General features: G+C 37.3%; 1 protein-coding gene across 2 annotated transcripts in view; it reads right to left on the bottom strand.

Annotated features, from left to right (window-relative positions):
- The window catches only part of PPP1R1C (protein phosphatase 1 regulatory inhibitor subunit 1C), a 127,463-nt gene that overhangs the window by 30,994 nt on the left and 68,619 nt on the right, over positions 1–27,850 (bottom strand). For both annotated transcript variants that reach the window (XM_065881089.1, XM_065881090.1), the window contains exons 3-4: positions 27,204–27,241; positions 25,167–25,227 (exon numbers count right to left, since the gene is read on the bottom strand). In XM_065881089.1, the coding sequence (XP_065737161.1) occupies positions 25,167–25,227; positions 27,204–27,241 (99 nt within the window). The remainder of the gene's footprint in view (positions 1–25,166; positions 25,228–27,203; positions 27,242–27,850) is intronic.

The following is a 27,850-nucleotide window of genomic DNA, read 5'->3' as shown; positions in this document are numbered from 1 at the left end:
TAGTTTCTGCTGTACAGCAAAGTGAATCAGCTATACAAATACATATATTCCCTCTTTTTTGGATTTCCTTCCCATTTAGGTCACCAAAGAGCACTGAGTTGAGTTCCCTGAGTTATACAGTAGGTTCTCATTAGTTATCTATTTTATACATAGTATCAGTGGTGGTTATATGTCACTCGCAATCACCCAATTCATCCTAACCCTCCTTGCCCCCCTTGGTATCCATATGTTTGCTCTCTACGTCTGTGTCTCTATTTCTGCTTTGTAAATAAGGTCGTTTATACCAATTTTTTCAGATTCCACATATATGTGTTAATATATGATATTTGTTTTTATCTTTCTGACTTACTTCACTCTGTATGACATTCTCTAGGTCCATCCACGTCTCTACAAATGACCCAATTTCATTCCTTTTTATGGCTGAGTAATATTCCATTATATATATGTACCACATCTTCTTTATCCATTCGTCTGTCGATGGGCATTTAGGTTGTGTCTATGACCTGGCTATTGTAAATAGTGCTACAGTAAACATTGGGGTGCATGTGTCTTTTTGAATTATGTTTTTTTCTGAGTATATGCCCAGTAGTGGGATTTCTGGTCACATGGTTGTTCTATTTTTAATTTTTTAAGGAGCCTCTGTAATGTTTTCCATAGTGGGCATACCAATTTACATTCCCACCAGCAGTTCAAGAGGGTTCCCTTTTCTCCACACCTTCTCCAGCATTTGTTGTTTGTAGATTTTGTGATGATGGCCATTCTGACCGGTGTGAGGTGATAACCTCATTGTAGTTTTGATTTGCATTTCTCTAATAATTAGTGATATTGAGCATCTTTTCATGTGTTTGTTGACCATCTGTATGTCTGTTTTTGAGAAATGTCTATTTAGGTCTTCTGCCCATTTTTTGATTGGGATTTTTAAAAAAATATTGAGCTGCATGAGCTGTTTGTATATTTTGGAGATTAACCCTTTGTCAGTTGCTTCATTTGAAAATATTTTCTCCCATTCTGAGGGTTGTCTTTTTGTTTTGTTTATGGTTTCCTTTTCTGTGGAAAAGATTTTAAGTTTAGGTCCCATTTGTTAATTTTTTAAATTTTCATTACTTTAGGAGGTGGATCAAAAAAGATCTTGCTGTGATTTATGTCATAGAGTGTTCTTCCTATGTTTTCATCTAAGAGTTTTATAGTGTCTGGCCTCACATTCAGGTCTCTAATCCATTTTCAGTTTATTTTTGTGTATGGTGTTAGGGAGTGATCTAATTTCATTCTTTTACATATAGCTCTCCAGTTTCCCAGCACCACTTATTGAAGCGGCTGAATTTCCTCCATTGTATATTCTTGCCTCCTTTGTCATAGATTAGGTGACCATAGGTGCTTGGGTTCATCTCTGGGCTTTTATCCTATTCCATTGATGTATATATCTGTTTTTGTGCCAGTACCATACTGTCTTGATTACTGTAGCTGTGTAGTATAGTCTGCAGTAAGGGAGCCTAACTACTCCAGCTCAGTTTTTCTTTCTCAAGCCTGCTTTGGCTATTCGGGGTCTTTTGTGTTTCCATACACATTGTGAAATTTGCTGTTCTAGTTCTGTGAAAAATGCCATTGGTAATTTGATAGAGATTGCATTGAATCTGTAGATTGCTTTGGATAGTATAGTCATTTCCACAATATTGATTCTTCCAATCCAGGAACATGGTATATCTTCCCATCTGTTTGTTTCATCTTTAATTTCTTTCATCAGTGTCTTATAGTTTTCTGCATAGAGGTCTTTTGTCTCCCTCGGTAGGTTTATTCCTAGGTATTTAAAATTTTTATTTTATTTTATTTTTTGTTTTTGCTGTATGTGGGCCTCTCACTGTTGTGGCCTCTCCTGTTGCGGAGCACAGGCTCTGGACACGCAGGCCCAGCGGTCATGGCTCATGGGCCCAGCCACTCCGCGGCATGTGGGATCCTCCCGGACCGGGGCACGAACCCGCGTCCCCTGCATCGGCAGGCAGACTCCCAACCACTGTGCCACCAGGGAAGCCCTATTCCTAGGTATTTTATTCTTTTTGTTGCAATGGTAAATAGGAGTGTTTCCTTAATTTCTCTTTCAAATTTTTCATCATTAGTATATAGGAATGTAAGAGATTTCTGTGCATTAATTTTGTATCATGCTACTTTACCAGATTCATTGATTAGCTCTAGTAGTTTTCTGGTGGCATCTTTAGGATTCTCTATGTATAGTATCATGTCATCTGCAAACAGTGACAGTGTTACTTCTTCTTTTCCAGCTTGTATTCCTTTTATTTCTTTTTCTTCTCTGATTGCTGTGGCTAGGACTTCCAAACCTATGTTGTATAATAGTGGTGAGAGTGGACATCCTTGTCTTATTCCTGATCTTAGAGGAAATGCTTTCAGTTTTTCACCATTGAGAATGATGTTTGCTGTGGGTTTGTCATATATGGGCTTTATTATGTTGAGTTAGGTTCCCTCTATGCCCACTTTCTGGAGAATATTTATCATAAATGGGTGTTGAATTTTGTCAAAAGGTTTTTTCTGCATCTACTGAGATGACCATATGGTTTTTCTTCTTCAGTTTGTTAATATGGTGTATCACATTGATTGATTTGCGTATATTGGAGAATCCTTGCATCCCTGGGATAAATCCCACTTGATCATGGTGTCTGATCCTTTTAATGTGTTGTTGGATTCTGTTTGCTAGTATTTTGTTGAGGATTTTTGCATCTATATTCATCAGTGATATTGGTCTGTAATTTTCTTTTTTTGTAGTAGCTTTGTCTGGTTTTCATATCAGGGTGATTGTGGCCTCATAGAATGAGTCTGGGAGTGTTCCCTCCTCTGCAATTTTTTGGAAGAGTTTCAGAAGGATGGGTGTTAGCTCTTCTCTAAATGTTTGATAGAATTCACCTGTGAAGCCATGTGGTCTTGGACTTTTGTTTGCTGTAAGATTTTTAATCACAGTTTCAATTTCATTAGCTGTGATTTGTCTGTTCGTATTTCCTGTTTCTTCCTGGTTCAGTCTTGGAAGGTTATACCTTTCTAAGTATTTGTCCATTTCTTTCAGGTTGTCCATTTTATTGGCATTGAGTTACTTGTAGTAGTCTCTTGAGATGCTTTGTATTTCTGTGGTGTCTGTTGTAACTTCTCCTTTTCTATTTCTAATTTTACTGATTTGAGTCCTCTTTTTTCCTTGATGATTCTGGCTAAAAGTTTATCAGTTTTGTTTACCTTCTCAAAGAACCAGCTTTTAGTTTTATTGATCTTTGCTATTGTTTTCTTTGTTTCTATTTCATTTATTTCTGCTCTCATCTTTATGATTTCTTTCCTTCTACTAACTTTGGGTTTTTTTGTTCTTCTTTCTCTAGCTGCTTTAGGTGTTAGTTTAGGTTGTTTATTTGAGGTTTTACTTGTTTCTTGAGGTAGGAGTGTATTGCTATAAACTTCCCTCTTAGAACTGCTTTTGCTGCATTCCATAGGTTTTGAGTCGTCATGTTTTCATTGTCATTTGTCTCTAGGTATTTTTGATTTCCTCTTTCATTTTTTCAGTGATCTCTTAATTGTTTACGGGCATATTGTTTAGCCTCCATGTGTTTGTGTTTTTTAGGTTTTTTCTGTAACTGATTTCTAATCTCATAGCATTGTGGCCGGAAAAGATGCTTGATACAATTTCAGTTTTCTTATATGGACTGAGGCTTGATTTGTGACCCAAGATGTGATCTGTCCTGGAGAATGTTTCATGTGCACTTGAGAAGGAAGTGTATTTGCTGCTTTCAGATGGACTGTCCTATAAATATCTAGTCTGTCTGGTCTAATGTGTCATTTAAGGCTTGTGTTTCCTTATTAGTTTTCTGCCTGGTTCATCTGTCCATTGCTGTAAGTGGGGTGTTAAAGTCCCCCACTATTATTGTGTTATTGTTGATTTCCCCTTTTATGGCCATTAGCATTTGTCTTATGTATTGTGGTGCTCCTATGTTAGGTGCATAAATATTTATAATTGTTATATTTTCTTCTTGGATTGGTCCTTTGATCATTATGTAGTGTCCTTCCTTGTCACTTGTAACAGTATTTATTTTAAAGTCTATTTTGTCTGATATGACGATTGCTACTCCAGCTTTCTTTTGATTTCCATTTGCATAGAATATCTTTTTCCATCCCCTCACTTTCAGTCTGTATGTGTCCCTAGGTCTGAAGTGGGTCTCTTGCAGACAGCATATATCTGGGTCTTGTTTTTGTATCCATTCAGCCAGTCTGTGTCTTTTGGTTGGAGCATTTAATCCATTCACATTTAAGGTAATTATTGATATGTATGTTCCTATTACCATTTTCTTAATTGTTTTGGGTTTGTTTTTGTCTTTTTGGTCTTCTTTTGGTCTTCTTCTCTTGTGTTTCCTGCCTAGAGAAATTCTTTTAGCATTTGTTGTAAAGCTAGTTTGGTGGTGCTGAATTCTCTTAGCTTTTGCTGATCTGCAAAGCTTTTGATTTCTCCATTGAATTTGAATGAGATCCTTGCTGGGTGAGTTATCTTGGTTGTAGGTTTTTCTCTTTCCTCACTAAGTATATGCTGCCACTCCCTTCTGGCTTGTAGAGTTTCTGCTGAAAAGTCAGCTGATAACCTTATGGGGCTTCCCTTGTAGGTTATTTGTTGCTCTTCCTGTGTTGCTTTTAATATTTTTTCTTTGTATTTAATTTTTGTTAGTTGATTAATATGTGTCTCTGCATGTTTCTTCTTGGGTTTATCCTCTATGGGACTCTCTTTGCTTCCTGGACTTGGGTGGCTATTTCCTTTCCCATGTTAGGGAAGCCTTCAACTATAATCTCTTCAAATATTTTCTCAGATCCTTTTTCTTTCACTTCTTCTTCTGGGACCCCTATGATTTGAATGTTGGTATGTCTAATGTTGTCCCAGAGGTCTCTGAGACTGTCCTCATTTCTTTTCATTCTTTTTTCTTTGTTCTGCCCTGTGGCAGTTATTTCCACCATTCTATCTTCCAGCTCACTTATCCGTTCTTCTGCCTCAGTTATTCTGCTATAGATTCCTTCTAGTGTATTTTTAATTTCAGTTATTGCATTGTTCATCCTCATAAGAAGAGGAGAGGACAGACAGAGACACAGAGGGCAGGCCACATGAAGACAAAGACAGGGATTGGAGTTATGCTGCCATATGCTAAGGAACAGCTGGGGCCACCAGAAGCTGGTAACAACAAGGAAGGATTCTTCCCTAGAGCCTTTGGTGGGAACGACCCTGCTGATAATTTGATTTCAGACTTCCAGCCCCTCAAACTGTGAGAAAATAAACTTTTGGTCTTTTAAGCCACTAAGTGTGTGGTAATTTGTTAAGGCAGCCCTAGGAAACTGATACTAAGTGTACACTTTTATATCACAATTTTATAAGTGAAGGAAGTGAAGCACAGATGAGGCATCCCATGTAATCTCACAAGGTCATTCAAGCAGAGCTAGAATTCAAACCCAGATTATCTGGCTTCAGACATTTGCACTTAACCACTACCTATACTGCCTCTATTATTTTTTATTACCAGATAGTAAAGAGTGACCTAGCCTCTGTACATAGAACTAGAGATAGCACAGTATTCCCTGGAGGCAGACAGTCGCTCAGAATAGATAAATGTTATGCTTAAACCACTTTTTCCTATCTATTTGATTATAAAGCCATTGTTTACTGTCTTGTCAAAACCTAGTATACTAAAATAAACACATTTACTATATATATAGAAAAAGAGAGCTATCAAAGACATCCATTTATCTGTAATAATCTGTGACAACACCTGTAACTGATTACCTAAATCCTCTTCAGCAGAATATGCTATTTACCTAGCTTCTTTTACAGCCCGATTTAATAGGTTTCTGGGACCCACGATTCTGTAGGGTCAACTATATTTCTTATCTTGTCTCCATATTAAAAAATGAATGGGTTTGGATTTTAGATTCTGTTAACTATTAATTTCTTTCAATAAAAATTACGTTTTGTATGATTGAACACGTTTTGTGGCCATACTTTCAGAATTTTTAGAAGGGAAGTTCTCTTCTGCACTCTCTGGATCATTGGGGCAAAAACCCCATATTTCTTAGAATTATGTTAACTACGATTAATATGCATCTGCTACATGCCAGGCTATACGTATATGCATTACTTTATCCCTCACAAGGACCCTAATTTTATCTCCAAATTATTGATGTGAACAAGAGAGAGCAGAAAGGATAAAAAACTTGAAGAATACCACACAGATTTTAATCACCAGAGCTGAGATTCAAGGCCATGTTTTTCCGATTCTCATCCTCTCTCTTTTTCAACTTTTTGCCTGTACCAAGTAAAGGTGGTCACCAATACCATAGAGATGAGATGCATAGGATTTTAATTGGTCAGTTTGAAAAAGAGGTTCATTTCTTTACACCTTTTGTTTGCCACCCCCATAGATGGAGGTAACTTAAGGCCCTTATGAATAACCCCCTGCCTGATGGAGGGATGGAACTATTAAAGTGGAACTGATAGGCTCATGAAGCTTACTTTGGCTGTAGTTGTTCAGAAAAATTACCATTGTTCTAGAGCTTGCTTTTTATTGCAAAAAGTAACATAGTACAGGCACACATAATAGTAAAATAAAGACAGATGGTGAGGAGGGTGGCTCACAACTTAAGAAAAATAAAAATGAGAAGTTTTTCTGTTGCTTATTTCTTTAGTTTAACCCCATTGCATACCTAGAATTACACTTTCGCCTAGAGGCTCTAGTTCATGAACACTATTTTCCACTTGTCCTTTTTTAACTTCCTAAACCAGCAGAGGGAGCTGTAGGGTCACAAGCAGTTCTTTTTAAAACGATGTAATAAGCACCAAATGTGAAGCTCTTCTTTCTGGTTTCATTGCCAGTGAGAAAATACAACCCCCTTTGCCCACATAGTGTTTATTGAAGGGATCAAAACACTCCTAGGGGGATCTATTGGCCAATTATCAGGGGTAGAACAGAACATTATTTACACGGCACACACTGGAGTGGCTCCATGGGATCTGTTCTGGCCTACCACGTAATTATATAATTACATGAAAAAATATATTTATCTCAGAGATCAGTAGGGATTAAAATGCCTGTCTGGAAGACAAAGGATGCTGATATAAGTGCAAAGAATTCTTTGGTTTGGCTTTACAGGTAAAACAAAGGACCTGTGGTGATTCAACAATTAATCATAATAAGATGAAAGAAGGCTTTGACATTGACAACAGGGACCTGTGATATTTACTTTTGGAATATTTTCCATCACTAATTTCAGTAAATTGATATGTTAATTAAAATTAATTTGCATTAAAATTAAGACTGCAGGTGTTTCTCCAGTTTATCTTGGTTCAGCTCTTAGAAAATGTATCTTAACCAAAAAAAAAAAAAAAATTTACGTTCATGACATTCCAAGTTATTAAAAAACAAATAGCATATTGTGGCAATGTTTAAGTTATATGAAACTTGAAATGTATTTAGCCATGCTTTGGGCTACTTTGAGGTAAGGAGCGTTTTAGTTTTCATTTTATGAAGCGTGTATTCATGTTGTACTTCTTTAAAAATTTGAAAATAGACTAGATTTTTTTTTTTCGTTAATTCTAGAATGCATTTGTATGCCCAGGTAATTGTAAAAGGTTAATTAAATAATAATAAAATGACACTTTGCCTACTACTGTCTAAGAAAGCCCAAAGTAAAATTAATTCTATTATTGTTTTTCACAAAGTTTAGGATGAGTAAGATTAGTACAAAGGAGTACGTAGAGATCAACATTATCACATAGCCTAAGAATCTTTGGCAAACGAATCTCTCTCCCATATTTCTTCATGCTAGGATTTACAGGTATGTTATTTAAAATCCAGTTGAGTTACTTAATAGAAAAATTACAATGTCAAAGAAAATAGCATAAACAAGATACCACAGGCATACATAGTTGGGAAAGATTAATAGAAAAATATTTTGGAAGTAATTATCGCACAAGTGCTAATTTATTGTTTAGAGGGGGAATTACGTCAAGGAGTAATAGTAGGGTTAGAAGATTTCGGCGAGCTCAGATTGACTACATTAACCATCAGGGCTTAAAGCATGGAAGGGGAGAAGTGTAGGAACTCTCAGATCCAATACTTCTTCCTTCTATCCTCTAGTATTCTTTCCATAACATCAAAGGTAGGGACAGTTACTTTTTACCTGAACAGATGGAAGAAGAGGACTTCCTTTCTTGCCCCATTCTTTTAGAAGTTCAGGATCCTTTAGAGATACTGAGAACTGTCCCGAAAGATCCAGACTAATTCCCACAATAAAAGAATAATTTTGTTCAAGGCAAACATTAAAATAATAGTGAAACTAAATTTGAAAGCTAAATATAAAATAACACTTGTTATAAATACACACCTAAAAATAAAATGTATTTTTAATACTTTTAAAAACTTTTTTTTGGCCATATAAAAATTTACATTGAGATCTCTATAGTTATATAAGGTTAGCATGATCATGAAACCAAGTTCCCTGCTGAGTTTATGATTAACCTATGTAAAACTTTGTTCTCTTTCTTATCCTGCTCCTGTTCCCCTGAGGATTGAGGAGTATCAAAGAAAAGGAGATTTTGAAACCAAGCAGGACCCTGTGGGGCCTTCCCAGGTACAAAAGCCCCTCCATGTCCTTTATTTCTTGTTTGTAGAAAAAAAGGCTTTAGTCTTGTAAGCCTTTCCTAAGTTCCAAAAAGCAGATTCAAGCAGTTAATGATTAGGACAATAGAAACACAGGATTCCTAGTTTCTCCTGAAGGGATATAGGTAACAGTCTGATACATATCTTTGAATTATTATTCTACCAAAACTAAGACCCCCCCCCCCCCACCCAGGTAGAGGATGGTGGCTACATGCTGATCACAAGCACATAGAACTCAGAATGGTTGGAACCAGAAGGCTGAGATTCCCAAAACATCACTTTGTTACCTCACCACCAACCAATCAAAAGGTCCACGAGCTGATCACACATCCCATGACCCTCTCCCCTAACACTGTCTTTAAAGACCCTTGCCTGAAAGCCATCAAGGAGTTAGGGTCTTTTAAGCATGAGCTGTCCAATCTCCTTGCTTGGTGCCCTGCAGAGAAACCCTTACGTTGCTGCAAACACCCACTGTCCAAGTTTGGCTTTCTGCTGCACAGGCATATGAGCCCTTGTTCAATAACAGTCATCCACAGGTAAGGTTAAGAGGCAAAACTGATAATCCGGAGGTCATCAAATGAACTCAAAATGGAAGCTCTCTTCAGAATTTGAACTAGGATCATTAGACTTCATAGTCTCACATGAGATGGACAATAGGGTCTTACATAGGGTGAAGAGTCAACAAGAATTTTAAATTAGGTGAAATATTTCTCCAAGTATCATAGTATGGAAGAATAATTTACTATTACTCTGATTATTCATTAGTTTCTGAATAGTCCACCAAAAAAAGCATTTCATTGTGGTTGTTTTGTTTTTTTAAAAGAATTTTCCCCAGTACATTTTATTTATTTATTTACTTACTTACTTATTTTTGGCTGTATTGGGTCTTCGTTGCTGCGTGCGGGCTTTCTGTAGTTGAGGTGAGCAGGAGGTACTCTTCACCGCGGAGCGCGGGCTTCTCATTGCAGTGGCTTCTCATGGAGCACGGGCTCTAGGTGCGTGGGCTTCAGTAGTTGTGGCACGTGGGCTCAGTAGTTGTGGCTCATGGGCTCTAGAGTGCAGGCTCAGTAGTTGTGGCTCATGGGCTGAGTTGCTCCGCAACATGTGGGATCTTCCTGGACCAGGGATTGAACCCACGTCCCCTGCACTGGCAGGCAGATGTGTCACCAGGGAAGTCCTCAGTGTGGTTATTTGTGACAGTGAATTGCTATGGTGTTGGTAATTTGGCTCAGGAGTTCACCATTCCAAAATGAAAAGTCAAAATACTTTCTAATGTTTCAACATAATCCTCGCAACTTTCCAAACATGATGAAATGTTTTGTAGGGACTGGAGGAAGTCAGAAGCCAGTCTTCATCTTTAGATTTCTGAGAAAGATTTTTAAGGAAATCTCCACTACATGTTAGGAGGTAAGGTACTGACTTAGGCAAAACTTCTAAATAGGCCAAGTTTGTTTTTGCATCCTTCTTAATGTTCTTGAATGACTGGAACACCAGTTTATGAGCCACTGGGCTTGAGACCTTTTCCCATTTCCCGTCGTTCACACCCTCCCTAACCCTTTGGCCACTGTAGAAGATTGTAAGAGTGGGCATCATTGCTTTCAAAAAGACAACCTTCAGAATGGGAGAAAATCTTTGCAAATGAAGCAAGTGGCAAAGGATTCATCTCCAAAATATACGAACAGCTCGTGCAGCTCAATATCAAAAAAACAAACAGCCCAATCCAAAAGTGGACAGAAGACCTAAGTAGACAGTTCTCCAAAGAAGGTATACAGGTGGCCAACGAACATGAAAAAATGCTCAACATCACTAATTATTAGAGAAACGCAAATCAAAACTACAATGAGATATCACCTCACACCAGTCAGAATGGCCATCATCACAAAATCTACAAACAGTAAATGCTGGAGAGGGTGTAGAGAAAAGAGAACCCTCTTGCACTGTTGGTGGGAATATAAATTGATACAGCCACTATGGAGAACAGTATGGAGGTTCCTTAAAAAACTAAAAATAGAACTACCATATGACCCAGCAATCCCACTACTGGGCATATACCCAGAGAAAACCATAATTCAAAAAGACACATGCACCCCAGTGTTCATTGTAGCACTATTTACAATATCTAGGTCTTGGAGAAACCTAAATGTCCATCAACAGAGTAATGGATAAAGAAGATGTGGTACATATATACAATGGAATATTACTCAGCCATAAAAAGGAACGAAATTGGGTTATTTGTAGAGACATGGATGGACCCAGAGACTGTCATACAGAGTGAAGTCAGAAAGAGAAAAACAAATATCGTATATTAACGCATATATGTGAAATCTGAAACAACTGGTATCAACGATCTTATTTACAAGGTAGAAATAGAGACACAGATGTAGAGAACAAACATTTGGATACCAACGGGGGAGGGAGGGAGGTGGGATGAATTGGGAGATTGGGATTGACATATAAACACTATTGATACTATGTATAAAATAGATAACTAATGAGGACCTACTGTATAGCACAGGGAGCTTTACTCATTGCTCTGTGGTGACGTAAATGGGGAGGAGATCCAGAAAAGTGGGGATATATGTATACATATAGCTGATTCACTTTGCTGTACAGTAGAAACTGACACAACATTGTAAAGCAACTATACTCCAATGAAAAATTTTTTAAAAGTCTTCAGAAAAAGAATGAGGGCATTCACACTTGTATTTTCATGCACTGTGAAGTACATACCGCACTGAGTAGGAACTCTAAAAAAAAAAAAAAAAAGGTAGGATTTAAAATGCATGTTACATTAAAAATAGTACAACTTTATTTTTATTTTATTTTATTTTTCTGAGTGATTCCAGGTCAGTGTTTTGGTCATCTTGTCCTACACAGTGATGTAACTGTGTAAATTTATAGTGTTTCTGCTTCTTCCGTCCTCAGCTAGCTCATACATCTCTGCCAATCATTTTAATTGTTACTTCTACAGCTTACTTCCTTTATTTGCCTCTAGACTGCCAGGGCCTAGGGGGACCAGTATGCTTTTAAGAATTAAATATTTAATAATAGACTTAGCAATGGCCTCGGATCCAGAGGGGCAAAATGATGCCATTTCCAACCCCCAAAGCCCTTTATCAATTCTAGTCCATCTGTATTTAAAGCTGAGATTGTCTTGTTGTTATATTGAGGGAAACATATGAGAACCTTGCTCTAAGATAGCTTGTTGAAAGTCAGTAAGATCATTTTAAGTTTGGTCTTGAGAATAAAATCTTACAAACTTACTCAAGAATGCAGTGAATAAAATTTCTGTCAAGAAAAAAAAAAAGGTGGCTTTGGCTTCCTATCAAAGGTAAGGAAAGCACAACATGGCTCCTGTTGGTAATTACACCAGAAAGAGATATAGAACACAGATCATAAATGCAGTGCTTATCATGTAATTTTTATCATGTGGGCCTAGTAATTTCCTGAAACTAATCTTTGAACACTCTTACTTCTGTTTGATGTTTTTGTCTCTTAGTGAAAAAATTGAAAATGTTCAGAATTTGACCTAGAGTGTTTTAAAACTTGGTAGTTCATTTATTTAACACGTGGCTCAGAGCTTTGCATAGAGTTCAAGTTTAATAAGTATTTGTATACTGATTGGTAGCAATGCTGATATCTTTACTGTTCCAAAAATACACACTCCACAGAAAGAATGCAGCCTGTTCTGACAACTGAAACGTGGGATATTTTGTCATAAGGACCTGTTGAGAAAGGAATTAATGAAACTGTTCTTAAAGCTGTCTTGTGATCAGACAAGAATATAAGGTTTTAAAAGGGAGAATGTTTAGAAAAGTTTCATAGGCCAGTACAAGTTTGTAAGAATGTAATCCTACCTTAAATTTGCCCCACTAAGAACCAAGTCTTCAATTTATCTTGACATTTTTATTTTATAACATATATAATATATATATGTTATATAATATATATATAATAAATATAATAAATATATAATAATATATATATATTTTATATTCCTAATTGGATTTCCATTAATTTATTTTGGAAGATAATCTGGTGAGTATTTCAACTTCTCACAGCTCATAAATATTATTTAGAAAGTCAAAATGCATTAAAGCAAGAGAAAAAGAAGTTGGTGCTAGTTGTTAGCCATCTTCTATAAATAAGAGCAGTGGAAACAGGCAGATGAACTGAGGCAAATAAAATCTAGGGTAGACTAATTTTTAAAAATTAACTCTGTGAATCAACTTCTTAATCCTTTTCCCTCTTCCTAATATTTTCAAAGCACTCAAGAGAACAAGGTAACATACCAAGTAATCTTAAGAATTGTCCAAAAGCGCTCTGTTTTCTCCAGACAAAATTTCAGCTCCTGAGCACATGGCACACAGGACCTTTGACCAGTCCCCAGCATCTCTCCGTGTTCCCTCCTCCGCAGGCCTCACCCCCAGCCACAGTGTTCCGGGTTCACCTGCGCTTTGGCTTCTGTGCCTCTGCAGCTGCTCAACCCTTTGTCTGGAATCCACACCACGGGCTTCTCTATGAAAATCTTACTCATCCCTCAACTAACAGATGAAGTTCATTTTTCCTGCGAAGTCTTTGCTATCTGTGACAGGGAGAGCTAGTGGGTTCCTCTTCCATACTCAAATAACATTGTCCACATCAGTCTTATGGAACTTATTATTGTTTTACACAGCTTTCTTTTCCATTTGACTATGTTGTTTCCTATGGACAAGGACTGTGTTTAGCTCATCCTCAACCAAAAGAGCCTTATACATGACCTGCCTGGCAGATAGTAAGCATTTTGTAAATGTTTGTAGAATGAATGAGTGAGGGTGAGAGAGTAAATGAATGAGTGACTGAAATACACATCAGCAATTTGTAATTTGTTTCAGTACGGCTAAAATTAAACCGTTAAACTGACATTCATTTTTAAATCAGGTTATTCAGTCACTGATTCAGTGTTTACTAAGAGTCCTCAGCAATACAAATGGAAGATATAAGAATACTCCTGAAAGACAAATAAGACATTGGCCCTGTTTCCAAGGAATTCAGTCTAGCTAGAAGGGATTACCCATACACACAAATAGATAGGTATAATGCATTCTGAGTCTCAAAGGAGCACAGCTCAAAGGATTTAGAAGTAGGGGCTCAGAGAGAGGACATCTGTGCAAATGAAGCTACAGAACAAATGTGGAGGCGAGAAACCACACATTGTTTTTGAGGAACTTAATGCAGCTCTGCATTGCTGCAGCCTGAGATTAAAGGAAGCTGTGGTAGGAGGTGGGGCTAGACAGGTAGGAGGGGCCAGATCGTAAACGGCCCTGCAAATTATTTCCAGGGCCTTGTCATAAAGGAATGGGTGCACATTTGAAGGGTTATAAACAAAAAGTCACAGGGTTAGATTTGTGAGGTCAGCTGTCGGAGGTGGAGAAAGGCAGATTGGAGAGAGAGAAGATTAAGGCAGACTTAATCCATTGTTTAAGTCCATTGTTATTACATATGGACCTATAATGTGAGTTCAAAATATAAAAATTATTAAAAACAAGAGTACTAAGCATCTTGTAGGAACTTTTGTATAAAAGATTGTGTAAAAACTTCACTAAGTTATAAGGCTGAAGGATCTTTAGATTTTAATTAGGGCAAATAGGATAGATGGGTAAATGGGAAAAATACTGACTATTCCAACAGAAAAGCAAAAAAAGCTCATGTCACAATTTGGCCTTGTAAAGGAGCATGACATTAAACATGGGAACCCTGCTCTCTTCTGTGAGCCTCACTTTCCTCTAAAATGAAAGATTCTGCTTGCCTTACATAGTTTCCTGTAAAAAACAAATTAGCTATACAAAAACACAGTTTATGTTGAAGCACTACACAAATACAAGGTGTTTACACATTACTTTTTAAAATCTTTGATTTAAGTAAAGCAAATAGCCAATCTCCAAGAAGGCTGCAAACCTATTCCCAATTCGGCATCTTTATAAAGAGGCAATACATATCTCATCCCAGAAAACATAAGAGAACACTGTATTAGGTATTAAATGAAGGAAGGCAAGCCCATACAGACAACATCTGCCTATTCTACTTATAGCCATTGTTTTTTCTTCCTGGACTCCCATTAGCGTTAATGAGGATGGAGTGTGTATGTCTTAGTATGCCGATAGTGTGGCATTAACCCTCCTAAACACTAATGGATATAATGCACATACATTTCAGCAGAGCAAGCGATAGACTTCTCTATTTTTAGTAACTATATACTGATGCAAACACATGTTTTACAGTATACTGACTCAAATAAAAATTGTAATTTGAGGGCTTCTTAGAGAACTGTCTGATTCTGTAAGACTGGGGTAGAAGATATACAAATGAGCCTGGAGTATCTTGTAGCACCAGAAAGTAAGAATATGCTAAAACAAACAAAAAAACCCCCACAATAATGGTGTGAGCAGCAAAATAAAGTAGTACTGAGTTATAACCCAGCGTATTAAATAAATATCCATGAGTCCATACCGATAAAAATAAATGATTGAATAAATGTAAAAAAATGGAGGAGCAGAGACAAATGTTCTGTGCAAAATGAACTCCAAATAGTTATTTATTGGAATTTATTCCAAAAAATTTATATTTACAAAATAATTTTATGTAGATACATTTTTTTCAAGGAGGTGGAGTATAACTTCCCACTCCTTGAGTGTGAGCTACACATGGTGACTTCCTTCCAGGGAATGAAATATGGAAAGGGGGTAAAAAAAACAGTAACTCTGCAGTGGGGAGAACTGGCGAACACTCCCTCAACCAGGTGATCAAGGTCAACGTCAACAGTGATAGATTGATAGCTTGTACCCTTGATACCATGTGATGAAATGGTCACTATATCTATAGTCTTTCTCCCCAGAACCCACAACCCTACTCTAGTCATGAGAAAAACCTCAGACAAATCCCAATAGAGGGATATTCCAGAAAATACCTGACCAGTACTCCTCAAAACTGTCAAGGTCATCAAAAACAAGGAAAGTCTGAGAAACTGTCAAAAGCAAGAGAAGCCTAAGGAAATGTGATAACGAAATGTAAGGTGGTATCCTAGATGTGTTCCTAGATCAGAAAAAGGACATTAGGCAAAAACTACACAAATATGAATAAAACATGGACTTTAGTTAACAATAATGGATCAATATTGGTTTGGTAAGTAACAAATGTACCATATTAATATAATGTATATATCATAGAAAAAACTGGATATAGCATATATGGAAACTCTGTATTATCACAATTTTCCTGTAAATCTAAAACTGTTCTAAAATACAAATTTTATTTTTAAAATAGTATAATTTGAGTTGGAACTTACTCTGTTAAAAGTAATACTATTAAGAGGAAAGACAAAGACATGAACCAGACTTTTAAAAATGGAATCAAAGGCACAAGGATTTCCAAATGCATTGGAAAGTGATGTCTATGTAGTCCATAAGTAGGGCCTTTTTAGACTTTGCATGGCAGCAAAGTACTTGGTGATGATCCATGTAGGATTTAACTGTCTACATTATGGTATCATCTTAAATGCTTTGGAAGTTTGTATGAGCAGGAGGAATGAAAATGGTGAGATGTGTGTTCCACTTTTCCATGACCCAGTCCATTTAACTCTGCAGACACATGTAAACATGACTCTTCCTTCTGTGATCTAAAAGGCCTTACCTTCTGGTCCCCCAGACGGCGTGGGTTTCCTCACACCCCCTGATAACTCTGCTTAAATCCCTGTACAAGGACTTACCATGGTGTGCTCTGCCTGTCCACTTGTGTGTTGCTTCCTCCAGACTGGTCTCCTAGAAGGTGCAGATTTTGCCTTTCATCTCTGCAGCCACACCACTTTAAGGCCATGCTCGATACACAGTGGAGGCTCATATGTGATGTGTGGCAGTACATTTTTAGTGCTTATGCAACTGAATTTTACTATTTGCAGACTTGGGAGAAACCTAGAGACACTGGGTCTTGATTTATCTGTTCCAACCAAATACAAAAGTTCATCTCTTCCCCTACTTCTAAGATAGGAAGCAATTTTAAAAGTTGTATGTTATTTAAACAGAGGAATGTATTGATAAATTTAAAAGATTAAGCTTAAAATAGGTGTAAATATATACAGACACCTGAATGGAACCATATTGATGAAGAGTGGTCTCCTTTTCAAAGTTTAATTGACACCACATGGGGACATATGTATGCATATGACTGATTCACTTTGGTGTACAACAGAAACTAACACAGTATTGTGAAGCAATTATACTCCAATGGAGATCTATTAAATATATATAATATATATATCTATTATATATATATAATGCACATACAATACAATCCCCCCCCCCAAAAAAGAAAGATACATTCTCAGATCAGTTCTCCAATCTGACCCCACCTTCTGAATTCAAAGATACGAGGAAAGATGAACATAGAACTTAGTGAAAGAAATTGAAGAGAAGTGAAGGAAGTGGATCTGGAAATACAAGCATATTTGGTGGGTTTTTTTTTTTTTTTTAAGGCAAGACTTGTAGATATTTAGAATGTTCTTTGTTATCTAGAAATCTGTTAAAGTGTTTCTTGAGTTGCATAAATAAACCCCACCCTACACAGTAAATAAACCAGGCCAGCACAAACATAAAAGCCAAGATTTAGAAAGGCAAATGTGATGAATACCTGAAGAACAACCACAGAGGGACAGAAATGTTATAAAAAAAAAAAAAAAGGAGTGCAATGTGGAGACGGCCTGATGCGAAGCTAAAAGATCTTGCTACCTTCTCTCCCTGACTGTTCAACATGCAGGGGGTGATGAAAACAGGATACTATGGCTAGTCTATTCCTTTTGAGAATTTTTTTTTCAGCACAATTGTAAGAGGTTTCAAACTCAGGAAGAGTGATTTGATCATAGTTCTATATAATCATTGTTAACCTACCTACATTGCCTAATTATAGGCTGAATTTCTATGATTTCCTACACATCCCCTGGCTAGAAATGTTTATTGTATAATCTTCTTTAACACCCCCAAATTTACCATTAAACACCACTTTCTTAGGCTTTTTTGAAATATGAGATTGATTAAATATCAATACCTCTGAGAGGGCAGTTAGTTAGCTGGGAAAAGAGGGGTTGGGTGTCTGAGAGGAGGAGGCAGGTGAATGAAGCAAAGCAGGGTTTTGTTACAAAGGAAGTGAAAGGTCAGAGATCAGCTCCACAAATCTACCTGAGATCGGTACAAATAAAAGTGGAGAGAGTGTTGCAAGGTTTGGTTGTCCACATGCTTATTAGGATCAGGCACCTTTAGCCCTGACTCTTCAGTTCCTACTGGGATGAGAGCAAAGCTCTGGCAGGGATTTTATTCATCTCCAAGACCTTCCATCCCTTCTTGGTCTCTCCCCTGGGCTTCATTCCTCCTTTCTGCAGCCTCAGGGGAAACGAGGAGGAGTGTACCTGCCTCTTAATCCAGGATTCAAATAATTACTCAAAATAGATCTTACATATTGTGTGCCTTTTCTAAGCATGCTCTTTATACATATTGTTTCATTTTGTCCCCACAACAGGCCTGTGTGGTGGGTATCACCTCTATTTAACTAATGAGAGAAGAGACAGGTTAAAATCATTGACTTGCTGAAGTTGAACAGTTAACAAGTGGTGTCACTGAGGTTTGAACACTGATTGCTTCCCCCACAATGTCCACGTCTTTTCCTGCTGGGTCCCATTAAATTACTACGATCAACAGCTTTCCCTGATTTGAAGATTATCCTTCAGTTAATATTACATGGCACATCTTTGTCACTGTCACCTACCATCCTCCAAAATCCATGTTAGACTTTTTATTGGGCCAGTTTGATTTATTTCCTTCCCTGGGCTCTTCCTTATTTACATTTATTGCTTTATTATGAAAAGAGGCTAAATTGAGATAAAATACCAAGATCACACCATCCTTGGAGGAAAAAAATGTAGGAGTTACAATGCTGTAAGCATTCAGAGAAGACATACTGGACATGTCAGAAGAACAATCTCTGGACACTGAAGTAGCAAAGAAATTATGAAGAATGAGACGAAGAAGATGTTTTTCAGAAGTCCATGAAAAATCTGACTTGTTATACGTTAAGAATGGTAATGTAATACTAATAGACCTGCTCTACAAAGCTGTTTTTCAGTCAGCTGCTTTGTTTCGTGTTCAGATTTCCTTTTAAATCGATAGCCCTTGCTTTGCTGTCTTCAATTGAAGGCATTTGCCTTCCAGTAAAACACACACACACACAAAATGGGGGTGGAAATGAGTCAGCCATTTCCTGCCCCAAGATTCAAACCTACTTTGCTTTTCTGAAAACATGATTCAAGCTATCCAACAATAATTTAATTGGCTGTTCTGTAAATTACAGGGCTGACCACCATATAAACACCAGAGAAATCACATGGGTATTCAGTAGTCAGCTATCATTTTTCTGATAATCCTCAGAACTTTCTATTTACATAATTATAAAGCACTATATCACACAGGGTAATGGAAAAGTCAGTCTGTTTTCTATGCAACCTTCAACTTGTGATGTTTTATGCATAATATATATTACAAATTTATGACTCATCTATAGAGATGAAAAAATGTGGTCAGCACACCATATCTGAAATATAATAATGTATCTAATGAGAGTTTATAATATCCGCTGGTTTTAAGGGATGTAATCTTGACATAATAAGTCTATTTTATAACTGGTTGAATGATGGCCTTCAGGGGGACCAGTGTCAACTAGAGGGAGATATGTGTGCTGCAGGCCTTTCTTTGCCCCGTTCTGTTTGATACATCTATTACAGATGTAGATAAAAATATCAGAGATAAATTTATATAACCTATGGATGACAAACAATTGAGATAATGGAAAATAAAATAGATGATGGAATCGTGATATGAAATATGACATGTTCATGTGACAGTCCGACTCTAAGAAGATGAAAGTCAATTGGGATGATAGCACTGTCTTGCTTTTTGGTTAAGAAAAGACATAATTTTTAAATGAACTATACATTATAAATAATATGGCTTTAAAGCAGTACATGAAAAAGGCTTGGAAGTTTTGAATTTATGGTAAGCTCACTATTTGTCACCAATGTATATGGCTGCCAGAGAAAGCTAATACAGTTTGGGGTCGCATTAATGGAGTTAAATTATCTGGAATGAAGGAGGTGACAGGCATAATTGAAGTCTCTATTCTGTTCTGGTCAGACCACTCCTTAAATATAAGTTGATTTTGAATGATGTACTTCTAGAGTGATATAGGCAAAGTAAAGCTTATTAGGAGACCAGGAGTGAATGTGAAAGGACAGGCATAATTGACATTGAAATGTTTTAACCTGGAAAGAGAGAAATTAGGGGTGAGGCAAGGACCTGATAGATGTCTTGAAATATTCAGATAGTTGTCATTTTAAAATTTATCACAAATAGCAATAAGATATAGAAAAGAATCCATGAATATAAATTTCAATAGAGAAAAGATCTTTCTAATAGACCAGAGAGAAGGTAAACACCCTAAGGAAATGATTCATTCACCATCAGTAGTGTTTGGTACATTTAAAAAAATTATTTAAAAGTATATGTATAAGCACTGCTTATGTCTCAAGCATTGTGTTAAGCCCTGCAGATAAGGTAATAAACAAAATAGGCACTGTCACTGCTGCCATGTAGATCACTTCTGGTGTAGTTGGAGAGACAGACACTTAATATATAATTGAATATTGTGATTACTTGCAATGAAAGAACTATAGAGAATGTGTAACTATTAATAGAGAGTTCATAGCTACACGTAATTTAGAATGGAGGGTTAGGGATAGCTCCTTTCAGGATCTGACCTTTAAGGACAGGGCTTGAATGATAAGTAGGAACTAAGCAAATAAAGAATGAGGACAAGAAGGAGGCAAGGGAGAATATTCTAGATGAAGAATGTATGCAGACTCTTCAGGAAAGAGCTTGGTGCATTTAGAAGCTGGCAGAATGCCACTGTGGCTGGGACCTAGTGGGTAAGGAGAGGAGAGGCATATTGGAGCCACAGGGCAGTATGCTTTCTAAACTTTGCTCTGGAATAGGAATTTTGTCTAAGGGCAGTGAGGAGCTATTGAAGAGTTTTAACCAAGGAGGTGGCATAATCACATCCGGTTTTTAAGAAGTTCACTTTGGGTACAGTATAGAAAACAGATGGGAAGTAGAGGAAAGAGACTGAATGGAGAGTAACCTTTTATATCCTGGCAAAGAAATGAATGTGACTTGAATTGTGATGGTGACATTGGAGATAGAAGAGGGGAAGGTGGGAGAGGAACTAATGGGGTGCAATCTACAAGACCTGGTGCTCTACTAATGAAGAGAGTGAAGGAGAGAGAGAGAGAGAGTCCTTGGAGACCCCCAGAACTCAGGAATAAGCACCTTTCTGAGAAGGGGAACATGAAGGACAAATTGATTTGCTGTGGAGATCAGAAGGTCAGTTTTGAACATGCTAATTTTGATCTCATGATCTTTGATTTCCATGAGATTTCATTTCATTTATTCAACCTATGACATAAGAAAGACATGTTAGATAGATGATTGGATATCTGGAGTCTGGTCAGTTTTTAGACTTGCTACAGCAGAATCACCTGGGACTTTTGATTATTTGGCTACAGCCCAAGCCTAATATATTAGAACCTTCAAGAGAACATAGCCAATCTAATACCCTGAGGTTAGATGCAGTGGAAAAAATGGAAGTGATGTTTGATGAATCACTAGATGGTTGTACTAGTTAATCTTTAAACTTGACAACTTTGAATGACTATAATGTTATGACTAGAACGATGGCAAGACCAAGAACTAATTCTACTATTACTTTCTAAGAGTAAATGTTCTGATCAAGTCATGAAACATCTCTGAAGGAAGAGAGCCATCTCCAGATTCTTCTGTTTACATTGCCAAGTTTGTTTCCCACGATGCTGCCATCTTGGTCAGAAAGTAACTGTTGGAGGAACCAGGCTCTAGTCAGAGGCAACCACCTAATGGTTCCAGTGGTCCATGAGATAACCTTTCTTAAGAATCCAGCCAAATTGATGTATCATTCTGGATGGTAACTAATTTTCCAAATCAGATTTTCTCTTTGACTAGAGGGGAAGGGAGTGGGAAAAAGAAAAACAGAAGCATACGGATAAGTAAGAACATAAGAGTGAAAGGGGGATCAAGCAGAGAGAGAAGCAAAGAGAAACAGAAGCAGAGTCACAAGTATGACAATTAGTAGAACAAGGTTTAAGGGACATCCTCTTCCCAGCAGATGACAATGTAGCTGGATTCCCCAGTTCATTACAGTTCATTTATTCAACAAGTTTTTATTGAGCACCTATTATGTGCCAGAAACTGTACTAAGTGCTGGGAATATCATATGAACAAAACTGTTGTCATGGACACCTCATTCTAGGTACATAATGATGAGTGCCATGGAAAAAATTAAGGCAGTGTTATGAGGACATGGATAGTGATGGTAGGATGGGCAGTTATCAGGAAATGAAGACCTTTCTGAGGAGGGAACTGAGTCACCTGTGAGGTCACTGGGTAAAGAGCTTCTCAAGCAGAGAAAGTGGAAAGTACAAATGCTCTGATACAGAAGTGTGTTTGAGATGTTTATAAACCGAAAAAGTCCGTGACATTGAACCCCGATGAACAAGGGGCAGTGTGAAAGGAGGTAAGATCAAGGAGAAAGGACAGTGCAGCTCATTCAGGGACTTGTAAGCCATGATTGGATTTTTCATTTTATTCTGAATGCAACAGGAAGTTTTTTAGGATTTTGATCAAGGGGGTGGCATGATCACATTTGTGCGTTAGAGGAATTACTCTGGTTTGTGTGTGGAGACTCAATTGTAGAGGGTCAAGAGAAGAAGCAGGAGAGCAGTAAGGAGGCTACTTCAGCAGCCCAGGCAAGAAACAATGGTGGTCGCACAAGGTAGTAGCAGTGGAAGATACGGAAAATAGAGAAGGGGTACATCTTGAAATTAGCACCAACAGGAGTAGATGATGGATTGGGTAAGGGGGAACAGTCAAGGATTATGCAAAAGTTTTTGTTCTCAACAGCTGAATAAGATTTATTGAGATGGGGAAAACCCAAAAGAGAACCAATGAGTTTGGTTTCGGACATATTAAATTTGAGAAGTTTCAATGAATGTCATTCATTCAGGTGAAGAAATTTGGTAGCTAGTTAGAAATGGGAGCCTGAGGTTCAGGAGATAAGTTATGGCTGCAGATAAGAATTTGGAGGTCATCAGCCTATCAGTCCTGACAGTGTACCTGTTAAAATGGTTTCCTTGCTCTATTTGTTACCCCCTACCTACCCATGCACCTTCATAAAGCCTTCATCACAAGAGGTGATCTGGACATGTCTCTGTTTTCTGAGAGCTGGTGGAGCCATAAATACCATAGTAACTGAAAGAGGGAAAAATAAATTAATGTAGGAGCTGGGAGACTAGTCTGTCTGGGCATTTATTGAAATGGCCTAGGCTGAATGTAGCATCTCTCTCCTGGGTATAGGCCTGTATATCCAGTAACTCCTCACTACCTAATACAAGAGAAGAAGGAAGGAGTCTAGCCAGTTTGTTTTGTTTTGTTTTACTAATCAGCTACTCACTGGGTCATTCATGAAGCTCTAGTTGGCCATTTGGTCAGAGTGATTTCTTTCAGAACTATTAATCATATCTGGTGCTACTTTGCTCTCCTAGCAAACATTTTTTACATTCAATAATTGCATGTTCCACTGCAGTCTGAAGAATTAAACACTTCAGAGCAGTTGTTATTATTGATTTTGCATTTCAGTAACATTTCCTTTCTAATTCATCTTTTTTATGATGGAAGCTTCTTAATGTGCTTACAATGCACCATATGTTACCATTGCTTAATTTTGTCCCAAAATATTCATTTCTAGCTCTAAGGGACAGGTAGACTGAATAGAATATGTGGATTTAGCTCTCTTTACTCTTTTATCAGTAGCAGGCGACTTTGCTAAGTATTTACAGGTAATAAATGAGGACCTAAGTGGCTTGTAATTATACCCGAATAGCCTCATGAAAGAATTACTGTGCTTTCTCAAGCCTTTAACTCATGACCAAAAATGATTATCATTGAATGACCATCTTGGAGGGCTCAACAGTAGTAAGGTTATGGGTAAAAATGTACAATATGACTAACTTCCCTAAACGTTAGCACCCCACATTCTTACATTTGAGAGCTAAGTATAAAAACCATGAGCCTTTGGGGCCTTGATTATAAGATTTTTCCTTTAAAAATAATGCTGTTATTCTCTAAGGACATGAGGACAGTCTTTATTTAGTTAAGCTAACCCAAAATAGAACAGAGGAAATTATTAAATGAGTGAACATGTATCTTTCTTTGGGACCCATTCATGCCAAAACTGATGTGTTTTAAAAGTACAAGATGACTTACAAGAGGGAAAATACCTTCAAAAGTGATTACACTGATCTTGAGAAAGGGATGCCTGATAGCCTCAATAATTACCCTGGAATTAACTACAATGCTGATGACTGCATTATTTACTGCAGTCTTATGAACAAGCAAACATTGTATTTTATAGCTGCACAGGACAGAAGTTTATGGAAAGTAGCTATTAATGTGTCCCCTTATGTCCCACCTCTCTTTCAGAGAGAAGCCCCAAATCTAGAGAGCATACAGCATGGAAAATTTCACTCCCAATTTAGACATCTCTCTAGACTCCAGAGGAAGCTGTTCAGCTGGCCTCTCCTGTAGTTGAAACTGAGCTGTACGACAGCATGATGAGTCACTGGGCCAACAGCCCAAGTGCCAGGCTGGAACACGAGCTACTAGATTGGACACACTGCCTCATGTCAGGAATACTGTTGTGTGAGAAATAAAAGAAACCTTCTCCGGAATTGATGTTGGTCAAAATTCTGATACACTTAGATGTTCTTTTAGCAGTTCTAATTTGGTGGGGAAGGGGTGGAAATTCTGGGAGAACACCAGAATCTGAGCTAGCATTCTTAGTTGCTATTTCAACAGCTATTACATGTACAGCTAATAGCTGTTTGACTGGGTTTCTTAGAACTGCTCCTGACACAGGGCAGTGAAGCAACACTTTACTGTATCTGTATCTGTCTGAAATTCAAGACATACTTTGCTTAAGCCAAGGAAAAAAAGGTAATCATCTGCCAACACTTGCAAGAGTAATTAGGGATTCTAGAAAAATCTCTTCAGGGAAAACATTTGAGGAAGGGTAAAAGAAAACTTTTGTCAGTATTTTGGAAAATCTGAAGTTCCAGACTGAGATTTTGAGACATCGCTAGTTGTCCCTTCTTCACCTATTTCACTCTTGATGAAACTAGGTTTCAAATAACATATGTTACTGAAAGTCAGTAATGTGACTTTCAGTAAGATAGATCTAGCTTATAAGCAGGTATAAGGCGCCTGAGAACAGCCTGCCTGCCATCCATGAACTCAGCGCTCACAACAACCGGAAACAGTACATGAACAGTACCTTTCATGGCGGGTGGTGTGTACACGCTCTGCTTCCTTTGCTTAGGGGATGCATTCTGTGACTGGATAGAGAGAAAAAAGTAATAAGTCTTATATTTGGATAAAAAGTACAATGTCATCAGCCCTTTGAGGGAAATAAACACCTAGTAACATTAGTTTATTTTAAAAAGAAAGAAAGAAAGACATAGTACTAATCCTTTCCATTTTAGAGAAAAGCATAAGTCCCAGGACAAAATATACTCCAAAAGCTATGTCCATGGTTTAATTATATCTGTTCATAGGATTGTCAGTGGTTCTGGAGGGTTAATGAGAGTCCTTGCTAAGTAATATCAGTCTATAATCCTATGGAATTGAGATGTTCAATCTAATAGCTCCATTTACTTGGAATTACAATGTTGAGGTAATATTCTTTTACATGTTCAAAAGCTCTTTCCTAACAAAACTGCTGCTTAACGCTCTTAAGCACACTGGATCGGAATTAATTTATTGAGGCAGAAATTTTTGCACTAAAAATGATACAAATTGGAACAGAGGAACATATTTCAGGGTCAGAACCACAATAATAATATTTAAAGTTTAGATAGAAATAGATATTTATATATGTATAAGGTATTACTTATTATAATAAATTATATATATATGTGGTCTACACCTCGATCAGATTATATCAAAGACTCCTTTTTAATGGTGTGTCTACTTATATTTCAGTGTGTCAAAGGCAGGAGTTTTAGTGTCTGGAGCAATTATTTTTGCTTTGAAAAGTTAAAGTATAAATAGTTACAAGATACTTTTTGAGGATTGTTCTAGGCTTTCCATGCATATTAGAAAGAACATAATGTACAGAGTCTGAAGAAAACTAGAAACTGTTTCACGAAGTTGTAAATAGAGCTTGAGGCATCTTTACTCATACATACTAAAGCTTAATTGCCCTCAAAGGAGTCATCAAGATGTTGGTATTTAGCTAATGCAAAAACAACCTATTAAAAAGTAAAAAATTCAACCAAATAGTTACCAAATCCATATCAATCAAAGCAAATGGTACAAGCAAATTTCTGCAAAATAGAGTGTTTTGATACCAGTCTATTATGCACAGATGCAGGCAGGGCAACTCTACATTAGTATACATGTGTGGATGATTGAGCCTTCTGTTGTACCTCTGCTGTATTCTGTCACACTTGGTTGATTTTAAGAAGCATTCACTTCCAGGTTTTCTTATATGTTTATTTCCATATATATATTCAAAGATTAAGTAGAAAATTAATTCTACAGAAAAGTTGGTTTGTTTAGTAACAGTGGTAAAAACTTACTAATAAAAATTATATTTATGTAAGAGTTTAGTTTTCAAAGCATTTCACATTTACAATCTCATTAAATTTTTAGAAAAGTCTTGAGAGATACTTTCTGGTATTTTGTTCTTTCTACATTTTCCACTGAGTTTTGCTAGATGCCTACTCATGTGGCCATGGGAATTGAGTATCAAGTCTGCATGAGTCCTACTCAATATTTGTTCCATTTCTGGGCACAAGTTTGCTCATTTTCTTGTATTCTGTGTATCCTATGTTATCAGCTCCCCTAGGCCCCCCGTCCCTGGTTCATATTTTCAATCTGAACTCCTACATGTGTATGTGGAGACTGGCCTCAGGATCTGCTCTTGGCTCCACACACCAGAGGACCCTTAAGAGGTGTCTGTCCCCCACCTTCTTGTTCCAGGGTTCCAACATTGGCTGTCCCAACCTGTGATGGTCATACACAACCAGTCACTAAATTGAAATTATCAATACCATATCTTGCCTCTAAAATCAGTAGTTTATTTTAGAAGTTTTTCCAGGTGTTAGTATTTCATAGGTGGAGAATCAAGGGTAACCTAGAGGTGGAGATTTTATGACACAATTTTACTGTTTGTTCAGTAGGGGAAAGCAAATCAAATAGTTTTTACAGCACAGTTATATTGATACCATATTTTATATCACATCAGATCAAACTGGTAGTGTTTTTAGTTGGTTGGACACATATTTATACAGAGTATAAGAAAACTTACTTCTGCTTGTGTGTTGGTCACTCTCTTGTCATCTATTTCTGCAAGAGAAGTAGGTGTAATTGTTAGAAAGTTGATATTTTTCCTTGTAATATGCATATTAAATTTTCAATAACATGGAACAGAATGATTTAATAATTGCCTTATGCTTATACAATATCCATGGCTTAGTCTAGTGGCTGAGAGGGCAGTGGGAGGCAGAAAGAAATAGTTTCCTTCTGAGATAACCCTCTCCCACAGGTTTTAAAAAAGGCAATAAAAAAGCCCCCTCCTGAAATTCCAAATTGCCCAACTTCCAGCAATTCAGAAGGGGGACCAGAGAAATGCCTCCTAGAACAACTGTTGGCATCATCAACCTCACAGTGCTAAGGCGTAAACAACCTCCTCTCCTCATGGATTTTGCAGCACTGTCTATTAACTGTAGCCTCTGTCAATTTTCCTTAAGTTTGCCAGTAAGCAGAACAACCCTGTCTTTCCGCTCAGCCCAATCACTGACTGTAAAAGAGGCACCCTCTTTTCTATATGCCCCTGGAAAGAATCAGTAACTTTATCAGAAATATTTTTTGTAACACTTCTAGGGCAACTTCCACGTAGTCTGTGTAAAAAAACAGTTGTGAGGAAGGGGAGAGAGGAGGAAGAGGTGCTCACAT

Source organism: Phocoena phocoena, chromosome 7 (genome assembly GCF_963924675.1).
Source record: "Phocoena phocoena chromosome 7, mPhoPho1.1, whole genome shotgun sequence".
Classification (NCBI taxonomy): Eukaryota; Metazoa; Chordata; class Mammalia; order Artiodactyla; family Phocoenidae; genus Phocoena; species Phocoena phocoena.
Note: the sequence above shows the minus strand (reverse complement) of the source record. Positions and strands in the feature narration are given on the sequence as shown.